Below are 10,629 nucleotides of genomic sequence, written 5' to 3'. Positions count from 1 at the left end.
ATTAATTGGACATTATTATGTTAATTACGTGTTTCTTGCCCGTTCAACTGTACTAAATACTAATTAGTCATTATGCATGGTTTGCCAATTAATTAGTCGATAATTAAACAGTCACTCTTACTCCTCTGATCGAGAGAGACTTCTTTTGGTTTTGATTATATATAAACCTACTTCTAAAAATCACGATGAGTTGACCTACTTTTAAAAGGGTAAAAAATTAATTCTATGTTTAGCAGTGAATGGTTATATGCTTTGCTCGTTGCTCACGTCGGCATCGAGTTTGGTCACTATCTTTGACATCTCAGAAAGATGATATTTCTGTTGTGCTTTGTTTTGGATAGAAACGCGAACTGGTGGGAAACTTCTAGCCTTTCCTTTCGGTAAAAGCAAACTGACGATCGGAAACTACCTGACTTCACATGAGACTTTCTTCTTTCTAGCTTTTGTCACTTTCAGTTACGACTTACAACTGGAGTCTCGTGGGCTTAATTAGTGACATGTATACGGGTAAAACAATACATTCTCATGATATCATATTTGATGAAATTGATACTGAGAATATTACAAATAAGTCTAAAATATCCATAATATCATTCTCCATCAATCTATCGAAATTACATACATCATCTTTTTGAAATCTAAATTAGTGTTTTTAGTTATTTAAACATATCCTACAGTTTCCTTCAATAAATATATATTTGTCAATATTTTTGTAGCTATAAACTCTTGATGTTTTCATGATATTTGAAAATTTGGTAATTTGACTACAACTTATTCGTTTATCAAATTGAAAACCGGAAGCAAGTACATTTCCTCTTTAGCTTCAAATTTTAAGGCCAAGTACAGCGATAATTGAAACCCGCCAAAGCATGAACGAAAAAAAAATGTTTTGCTTCCCTACATATATGAGTAAAAGATATTTGCTCACAAATTGTTGCAATTCTTTTTTCTGACAAACCTCGTGGCAGAGTACGCAGTTGTTTCCATTACCATGATGACATGCATGAGCTTATTAGTGTTCCGATTGAGGTTTATCATTTCGTATTGATATCTTATATGACCTAATAGTAAGGACCTATGTTGACTAATCATGATAGATTACTTGAATGCCATGATGACATGCATGAGCTTATTAGTGTTCCGATTGAGGTTTATCATTTCGTATTGATATCTTATATGACCTAATAGTAAGGACCTTTGTTGACTAATCATGATAGATTACTTGAATGATAACTGGTTGAATTGTTTGTAGACGTAAAAGAGCCAAAGTTACTTGGGCAGATATGGAGGCTCACCGTGTAAACTTGGTTATGACTTTGCATGTGATTGACTTAAAACTACATCTAATCCTACACGGATCTGAACCTTTTAGGGAAGAAGAGTCAAGCAACAAAAGAAGGAAGGTCCTTGGTGGTTATTGATCCTTCTGTTCCATTTTCACGATTATTAGGTGTAAACGTTATGTGAATCCGTGACCAACAAGGGTCAAATTCAGTTTGTTGTGTAGCATATTGAAATCCCAATCGCAATTATACGTTTACACTATTGATAACGACCAATCAAGGATACTGCGCCTTATCTACCATATTAGGGGTGGACCATTTCATCATTTGGATCTTGTCTTGTTGTGGTACTTTATGCTTTGGTGGTTAATCTCACCGAATTTCACGAGCTTATATATTTGCTTAAAACAGAAAGGAAAAAACCCCGCCTTCTTTTCATCTTTTGTATTATAATTATTAAAATAATAAAAATTACGGAGAGGGACATAGCTTATATATTTCCAGGTGTAGTGGTTGTTCTCAGGATAGGGAGGGAGGGAGGGAGGGAGGGAGAGAGAGAGAGAGAGAGAGAGAGAGAGAGAGAGAGAGAGAGAGAGAGAGAGAGAGAGAGAGTTTGCTGTTAGTACAATTAACTGGAGTACATTCCTTAAAACTTACTTATCACATGCATTAGTCTCTATATAAGTATAATTAACTGGAGTATATAGAAATCTGGAAAAGAGAACTTAAAAAGCTGTTTAAAACTGTTCCTGTAGTTGCACTCTTATTATATATTTGCATTTAGGTTTCAGAGTTCAGAGAGGCTTTGAATTATTTCCAGAAAAAGGACCTCAGAGAGAGAGGGAGGGAGGGAGAGAGAGAGAGAGAGTGTGTGTGTGTTAGTTTTGCGATTAGGAGGGGAAGAAGAGGGAAAAGAAAAGAGCTATTGCCAAAGAAAAAAAGAAAAAGAAAAATTGAGAAAATGAAAAGATAAAATTACCCATGAAATAGCTTACGTGGCAATAGAGTTGATGCAGTTATAGACGGTAGGTACTAAAAGTGGTTCAAGTTTTAATGTTGGATAGTTTTTGAAATTGATGTACCAAAGTGATGAATGACTTGTATTTAGGGTACCGTTTGTAAAATTTTCTCTTGCGTTAAAGTTCAATCTTTCTCGTACAAGAAAAGGAAAATCACATGTAGTTGCATAAGAAATATTATAGTGTATCGTATTATAAATTACTTAAAAAATACTGAATCGAAAAATGCATGATTTGACCTGATCAACAAACATATAATAGTTTACATTTTCATGACCAACAAATTAGGCATCAAACTATTTTAACAAGAGAATTTAATATAATATTTCGTGTGTTTCATCCTTTGTCCCCTTGGAGAAGCAAAAACTTCCCCACAAAATCACAAATTAATTGAATTGGTTAGCTTTTGTACGGTATAGATCTGTCATATATGAGGATTATCTCTTTTATGGGCATCCAATGCAGAGAACTAGATAGAGAAAGTATATATTCTCCATCTCCAAGAAACAAAACATAAAAACATTATGAATCTGATTATTGATATTGTCCTCGTCAGGCACCATTAGGGAGACTTAATAATTATAGAACGAACAAGTTGATAATCATCCCTAATCAAATTAAATAATTAACTAGAACGAGCAAGTTGATAATCATCCTCGATCAAATTAAATAACTAGTCATCATTCGCCGTTTTCTTAATTTGTTGCTTTCATAGGGGCTAATGGCTCAAATATTCTTATGTTTGGTGTTCTTTAATTTATCTTACAATCAAATGTCAGAAAAATACTGAAAATATTATTTAAATTAGTGTGGTATTATTGGTTTTCTTCTAAATTAATGCGGCATATCATTCATCTATTGTTAGTTGAGCTAGAAGACATGGATTCGAGCATTATAAAATTACTGAAAACGTTATTAAAATTGTTGTGTTCCATGCGATCAGAAAAATAGTAATAAACTAATTATTTTTCGTGCTCAAATCCTATGGAATATCAAGATATATTCGTTTCGAAATCCTTAAGAAGATCTAAATATTCGTTTTCAAACACAAGCCAAGGGCATGTGCTGTTTTGTCACTCTCACTCGTACGTGTAATGTAATATTGCATTCTTCTCTCCATAACTAGCTTCCATATTTCTGGATAAACCTTGAATTTCCTCATGCATTTCTCGAAACCATGAAATTTTATAATCATCCTTGACTTCAGAATGGAGCTGTGGTTAATTCTGATTATCAATTATCGATTAAAGCATTTGAAAACCGTGGGATTATGTATATTGTTTTTTTTTTTAAATTACGGTTGCACATGATTTTTGTGTTCATGTGATAACCTGTGTGTTTTAAAAATTTTAAACCCTAAATTCACATATGTTCACTTCCTTGAAGGTTGACAGTCAAATGTTTAAGTGTGTATAAATGCCTGGTTCTTCTTCTTTCATGCTATAGCTAGTATCAAATATTATTATTATTTGTTTTGCATGGTAGTCAGCAGAGGAGCTACCAAAATTAGAAGTAGTGATCGAGTAATGATCGATCGATGTACGATCATTTTCTTCCATTATAGGTAATCAAAAATTTGGTCTCAGTTAGCGTGCTTCGTTCTGTTACATAATAATCTGCTACCAGTTGTTGTCTATGAGTTGGAATTAGTTAATATTTCGTTGAAGTTGTAAGCCATGCATGGAGTTGCAAAATTAATCTCAGCTTGTCAACTAGTCAAGTTTCCTTTTACCAGCTTAGCATCTACGTTGTCTTCACTGTCAGGATGTAAAACCCGACGTACCAGCTGATCGATCCTTCTTATATTACTTGGTGTGTGATCACCAGCCTTTACATTCACACTTCAAAATCTGATGGAACCAAAATATTACGCGTCTTAATTTATATGAGATAGAAACAAAAACTGGACATTTTGCGCAAATTACGCACAACAAAGAGTATATATCGTATACTTAGGGTAGTGATACCGATAGATGTTGTAATTTTTCTGCACTCGCATGATGAAGTGCATATACCGGCCTACTATTCTATATTTACATGCTCCTTAATTATTTTTTCTTTGTCAAAATGACCGGCTAAGGACGTAAGATTATAACAATGAGCAGAACATCGATGAAGAGTACTGAAGAAACCCAGCTGCATGCAAGAACATATCTACGAATGCAATGACCATTTCCAAGCGACAATCGAATTGGCCGTTTTTTCTGTTTGTATTTTTTCGCTTGGTTTTACTGTTCGGCTCTACGCACGTCCCCAAGATTAGTGGATGTTCTTATGTCAACTACGTGTTCCGGCCTAGTGGCTCAACTAGTTAGATAATTAGTTAATCATCAAGATTTATTCATACTCCTTCAACCTTAATTTGTTGTCGTTCTTTTGTGTCCTGTAGCTAGCTCACTCCTTAATTAATGCTCAGATCAATGATTATTTACCCTTTAGATGGCCAGTTGAATAAATCATGATGAGTTTGAAAAGGTCGTAAATCCATTCCATATTGCGCAAATGAATGACAATTTGGCTTTTGCTGTGTTCACCTTGTGCGCGGGAGGGTGAAAACGCAATCAAATATATAAAATCTGGGCTCTCTTCTTTGCCCTTAAACTGTGATAAGTATGTCATGGGTGATGTGGTGGATTATGTATCCCACAATGTCCCATGCTAATCAATGACGTTTCATAGTCTTTGACGAAATTATATTTCTGTTGGTTATTGACTTGAGACACATAGTAGGGACACGTTGATTTTTTGAGAGTGACTAATAGTTTTATGCAAAACCTGCCACTACGTTTGACTATCGGACAGTTTTGTGTCAGATTTCTATGAGACTGTCTAGCGTTCTATTGTGCTGGGCCGCGTTGGTTCTGTGCCCTTATTCCCACTTCCATTGGTCGAGTTTGACAACTTTTTTGTTAGGTTACACGGATCAACCCTAGCCTGAAGGATCAATATAGCGTTTGCGGCGTAAGTTCATCTTCTGGGGCTCGTGTTTGACGATCGATTTCCAATCATTTGAATTTAGAGAGTTTTATTATTGTGCGATCAATTTATGTTGACCTACTACGTCTATTTTCATAATCTATATGACAGTCTTTTTCATTTTCAAAAAGAAACAAAGATTACAGAAATAAAAAGGGGAGTGATCATTAATAACAGAACCTAGCACATTCTTTTTCCTCCAAAGGGGAAAAAAAGTCATTTTCATACGTATAAATTTCCCGTCTTTAGCTAGCTACTATCATTCATTTATTCCTACAATTACGCACCATAGCAGGTTCCTATTCTAAACTGTGGGTGCCATATTATTATGTTATTGGAGGCTCACCGCGTGAAGTTTGTTAAGTGGAAGGTCCAATCGACCACTATGCAAATCAACTCAAAATGAGTAGATCCTAAACCAAATGCATGTGAACCCCTGTGGGAGAGTCGAACAAGCAACGAAATTAGGCACGTCCCTAGGGCTAGTGTTATTTATGTATGTAGCATCTATTTGAATTTTGAAGCCCAGTTTCAGCTGTTTACACTATTGATAATGACCCATTGGGATACTTCGAGTGTGTATACATTATAGACTTATAGTTTACTGTTGTAGTTAGTGGGTCAACTAAGATTATGCAATATCTATATCTTCAGTAGTATTAATAAGGATGCCTTTCAAGCTAAGTGACCCAATACTGTTGTAGCTACTATGTATACACGACTACTAAAACTTTAGCATCAATACGTTCATACAAGACCGCATAGCGCAGTGGATTAGCGCGTTTGACTTCGGATCAAAAGGTCGTGGGTTCGACTCCCACTGTGGTCGTTTGATACTTTTTTTCTTTTCTGTTACAAAAATATCCATACCAAATAGCAGATAACATCTGAGGCAAAAATCAATGTTCCTGCCCGGGATCGAACCGGAGACCTTTTGCGTGTAAAGCAAACGTGATAACCACTACACCACAGAAACTTGTTTAACAATTCTTAACAAATAAACGTATAAGTTAGTAAGATATATAAACAAGAAGTTATAAGTTATAACAACTGAAAAAATGATGTTCCTGCCCGGGATCGAACCGGAGACCTTTTGCGTGTAAAGCAAACGTGATAACCACTACACCACAGAAACTTGCTTAACAATTCATCACAAATAAATATATAAGTTAGTAAGATATATAAACAAGAAGTTATAACAACTGATAAAATAATGTTCCTGCCCGGGATCGAACCGGAGACCTTTTGCGTGTAAAGCAAACGTGATAACCACTACACCACAGAAACCCACGTGAATAATGTGGACACATAAACTTACATATAAGATCTGGCTCGTAAAATAAACAAAGCCAACGACCTTGATCTCTATACTTCTGTAGAGCTCATGAGAAAGTCGTTTACAATCACGAGATAAGCTCAAGCTAACTTGACACATCAAAGATTGGCACGTATATAGCTAGATTTTAGGGTTTTTTTTTTTCTTTTTTTTTTTAATAAAATTTTTCTTATTTACTTATTTTTTTTCATCACAAAATTAATAACATAAGGTATTGTAAAATTTATTCAAGCATGAGCAAAGAAAAATTGCTAATAAAATACCAACATTGTAGAGCTCGTCAAGAAAAGAAGCCAAAACCAAATCAATCTCAAGCTTCGGAAAAAGATTGCAAGCCAAACTAAACACCACTACATTGCCCAAAAAAAAAAAAAAACCACTAATTAGGCTCGACGGAAAACAAGCCAATCTGTTTTCTAATACTGAGTTTGGCTCGGCTCGTTTATCGCTCTTACTGCTAAGCAGAAATATCAGACAGAATTCGCAAACATCAAAGGGAGATCAGGGTTAGAAAGGACTGGTCAGAAGTAGGCCTGTAAATGGACCGGGTTTGGATCGGATCGACCTAAATCCAAATCCGTTTACTAAAAAAAAATTTCGATCCAAACCCGCTCCGTTAACCCGGCGGATCATTGATACCTCGATCCAAATCCGTATCCATCGGATTAACGGATACCCGATCCGCTAATCCGATCAGTTTATAATTTCAAATATTTTTAAATTTTAAATAGTAATATTAAATTTATATCATAATATCTCATAAGATATTAATAAAATATTAAAATAACATGATCTACATGAAGAGTATCACCAAAGATAAAATTACATTATCGAAAATAAAATTACGAAGACTGCCTCTTAGATTTCTGCAAAAAAGTATTATTAGAAATCTTTAATATTTTATATTTTTAACAAATAATAATATATTAATAAAAAATAATATTTTTTTATTACTAAAACGGGTCGGATCATTAACGGATCGGATCGACCTAAATCCAAATCCGATCCTTTTATTAAACGAGTTAACGGATTCGGATCATTAACGGATCAACGGATCAAAATGTTCGATCCAAACCCGTTTAATAGCTACGGATCTGGAGCGGGTTCGGATCAAAATCCGGTCCATTTACAGGTCTAGTCAGAAGCTTGGAATCATATTGCTGACACGTTCTGGGTTTGGTTCCTTTCTTAGCAATTTAAGAACTTTCAGCACCACCAGCAATCCATCACCGCAGCATAGGCCCATAGGGCTTAAAAGGGGTAACACAAAGCCACAAACACACGGGTGATAGCAACTGGACGTAAATGCAAACTGGTAATAATTAGCTTGTTCTTCCTTCATTGTGAGGATGCAGTGGTTTGGTTAGGGAATCGGTTTACAGGTCTAGTCAGAAGCTTGGAATCATATTGCTGACACGTTCTGGGTTTGGTTCCTTTCTTAGCAATTTAAGAACTTTCAGCACCACCAGCAATCCATCACCGCAGCATAGGCCCATAGGGCTTAAAAGGGGTAACACAAAGCCACAAACACACGGGTCAACTGGACGTAAATGCAAACTGGTAATAATTAGCTTGTTCTTCCTTCATTGTGAGGATGCAGTGGTTTGGTTAGGGAATCGGTTTGAATAGTTAAAACCGAAACTCTAGCGAGAAAATCTTTGGATGCAACTGATGCTATAGGACAATCAGTTGCTAAAAGATACAACAACTGAATAAAAAAAATCCGATTGCAAATCATTAAGCACAAAATGGAAACACAATCAGCATTACAATTCTGGACCAGTGAAGTCATATTGGGGGTACTGTCTATGCCGATACAATTACGAAAATGGCTAAATACTTTAAACTCATGTCCTGGGAATATCATATAGTAGGTAAAAGTCCTGATGTCCTTCATAAGTGGATCCAACATTATGCCTTGATTGCGTACTTCCTTAGTGGGAAGTACATCTCTCTCATCTTCTCCCTCTCTGTCTTTAAAGATGCCTGTCAAAAACAATTTAACAATCGAGTTAGGATAAACAGAAATTGCCCAAAGCGAAAAACGGACTAGTGCTATAACACTGTAAAGCAGCTTAAAGGGCTAACAAAATGAGCATAGTATGCTACAGTTCATCTGGCAAACCAGCGGGGGGCGGGTGGGGGTGGGGGTGGGGGTGGGTGTGTGTGTGTGTGGAGTGAGATTGATAAGCAGGGAACAAATGATCAGAGAATGTCTGCAATTAGCCTTAAAAGTAAAAAAAAACAAAAAAAACAAAAAAACCAGGTGACCCCAAAACAAAGAAGGATTTAGACACAAAACCATCTTGACAACACAAAACCTCACCCTAATTTAACAATCACATTAAATTCAATGTAGATCAAACATAACAAACGCACTCCATAAGGCAAATTTACCTTTTAGCCAAGACATAATCTTACAATAAATGAATGGTTTATACAGAAAAACCATGAAGCCACATACCGTACTCGGTTAAACCAAGCAACTTCAAGCAGAGTGCTAGAAGTTACAACACAGCTTCCATTAAGGAAGAAAACAAAACTGCTTCTATATACTAATACTTGATTGAAAACCTGATTAAAGAGAAAAGTCATTTCTCGTATACTAATCACCCTACATCATAGTTTACATTCATCCTTCAACAAATCCAGCTAATAGAGTCTTAGTTTCTCATACTTCTTTTCTCCATTTAGTAATGTTCACGAATATTTAATCACAATAGCTAGTGTAACACAAACAAAAAGTGAACTCAACGAAGAACACCTAAAATTCCTTGAGCATTACAAAACTAGTGTTTCAATTTTTCATTCCTCAAGTATCAGCAACTACCCAAATGTCTAAGCAGTTTATATCAACCAAAAATGAAATCGGGTCAGCCGGGAGTGAGGATTAGTAAATACCTGGTGCTTAGTCAGACGTCTCCTGATAGCCCTGGTCTTCTTTGGACGCAAATCAAGAGGAAGAAGCTTCTTGTTCTTGTAAACTTCCCTAAGAGCCGCCTTTTGCTTCTGGGAAATCACTGTCAGCACCTGAGCTATAGAAAGCCTCACCACCTTGCTGCAACCACAAACCCACACACAGAAAAATGTGAACAACAGTTCAAAATTGAATAACAAACAAAATGATATTTAAACAGGGGAGAGCGGGAGGAATTACATTTTGGAGAGCTTGTTGGGGGCTCCACCAGTGACCTTGGCGACTCGGAGAAGAGCGAGCTCCGCCTTCAGATCCTTGAGCTGACCCAAAAGATCTGGCTTGGACTTGTTCCTGAGCTCGTGGACCTTGATCCTCGCTTTTACAACGAAACCAAATTAGAACAAAACAAAATTAGAACGAACCCAATTCAATTACAGAAGAAACATTGGAGAAAACAATTTCGTGGAACCTACCCATGGCTGTGGTGGTGTCTGTTTCTCTTTGAAAGAAGAAGGGCGATGAAGGAGAGAGTGAACCCTAACCCTCGGCTGCGGTTTTAATATCTTGAATGGCCCTAATCTGGGCTCGTGTCTAGTGAGAGTGCAAGTCTTGGGCTGATGTGGGCTTGGGGATATGGACATGGTCCATTTGGGCTCGTCCTTGTTTTAAGGACACGACTAATTGTTGTTTCAAGAAATTCACACTAATTAGGCTGCTCAGCTGCTGCATATTAATCGTGAACAAGTCTTGCAATGCATGTACATCGAACTGTTTGGATTCTGCTTATAACACCTACAGGAAGAAGAACCGCTATCACCGGTGATAGGTTAGTAAAAACTTGGGGATAGAGGATGCTTTTCCTGTTCTCCAAAGCTACAGAGGTCTTAATTTCAAAAAAAATAATAAAACGGAGTTTTTAGTTTTGCATGAAACTCAAAGAAATTAGGGGATATATTGAAATTTTGGAGGAAATTAATTGCAGATTAGTATGCAACCAGCTATTAGCTATGTGTAGATAAATAGCATGTAGCGGTAGGGTCGACTCTGAGTCTTTCAAGTTCTCGGGCGAGATTATCCTTGGACCTCCTATTTTATATT

The 10,629-nt window shown here is 36.3% G+C and overlaps 1 protein-coding gene and 4 non-coding genes across 5 annotated transcripts; 1 reads left to right on the top strand and 4 right to left on the bottom strand.

The window, feature by feature from the left end:
- The first annotated feature begins 6,033 nt into the window (after nt 1-6,033).
- On the top strand, nt 6,034-6,107 carry TRNAR-UCG (transfer RNA arginine (anticodon UCG)). Its single transcript has one exon. It is a non-coding gene; the product is annotated as a tRNA-Arg (tRNA).
- A 74-nt stretch (nt 6,108-6,181) lies between these two features.
- On the bottom strand, nt 6,182-6,254 carry TRNAV-UAC (transfer RNA valine (anticodon UAC)). Its single transcript has one exon. It is a non-coding gene; the product is annotated as a tRNA-Val (tRNA).
- Nucleotides 6,255-6,340: 86 nt separating this feature from the next.
- On the bottom strand, nt 6,341-6,413 carry TRNAV-UAC (transfer RNA valine (anticodon UAC)). The gene has a single exon. It is a non-coding gene; the product is annotated as a tRNA-Val (tRNA).
- Nucleotides 6,414-6,492: 79 nt separating this feature from the next.
- TRNAV-UAC (transfer RNA valine (anticodon UAC)) lies at nt 6,493-6,565 on the bottom strand. Its single transcript has one exon. It is a non-coding gene; the product is annotated as a tRNA-Val (tRNA).
- Nucleotides 6,566-8,327: 1,762 nt separating this feature from the next.
- LOC133732073 (large ribosomal subunit protein uL29y) lies at nt 8,328-10,161 on the bottom strand. The gene is made up of 4 exons (XM_062159533.1): nt 10,005-10,161; nt 9,772-9,907; nt 9,516-9,672; nt 8,328-8,600 (listed from the first exon to the last, which is right to left on the bottom strand). The coding sequence occupies exons 1-4, from the start codon at nt 10,006-10,008 to the stop codon at nt 8,526-8,528; spliced, it is 372 nt and encodes a 123-aa protein (XP_062015517.1). The 5' UTR covers nt 10,009-10,161; the 3' UTR covers nt 8,328-8,525.
- Nucleotides 10,162-10,629: the final 468 nt, after the last annotated feature.

The sequence above is a fragment of the Rosa rugosa genome, chromosome 2, assembly GCF_958449725.1.
Source record: "Rosa rugosa chromosome 2, drRosRugo1.1, whole genome shotgun sequence".
NCBI classification, from domain to species: Eukaryota; Viridiplantae; Streptophyta; class Magnoliopsida; order Rosales; family Rosaceae; genus Rosa; species Rosa rugosa.
Note: the sequence above shows the minus strand (reverse complement) of the source record. Positions and strands in the feature narration are given on the sequence as shown.

What these genes read in the sequence shown, in the direction of transcription:
- LOC133732073 (XM_062159533.1), bottom strand. An exon ending in CCCAACAAGCTCTCCAAAAT is followed by an intron (nt 9,673 to 9,771) that starts GTAATTCCTCCC and finishes TTGTGGTTGCAG; the next exon opens with CAAGGTGGTGAGGCTTTCTA. An exon ending in GACGTCTGACTAAGCACCAG is followed by an intron (nt 8,601 to 9,515) that starts GTATTTACTAAT and finishes TGTTTTTGACAG; the next exon opens with GCATCTTTAAAGACAGAGAG.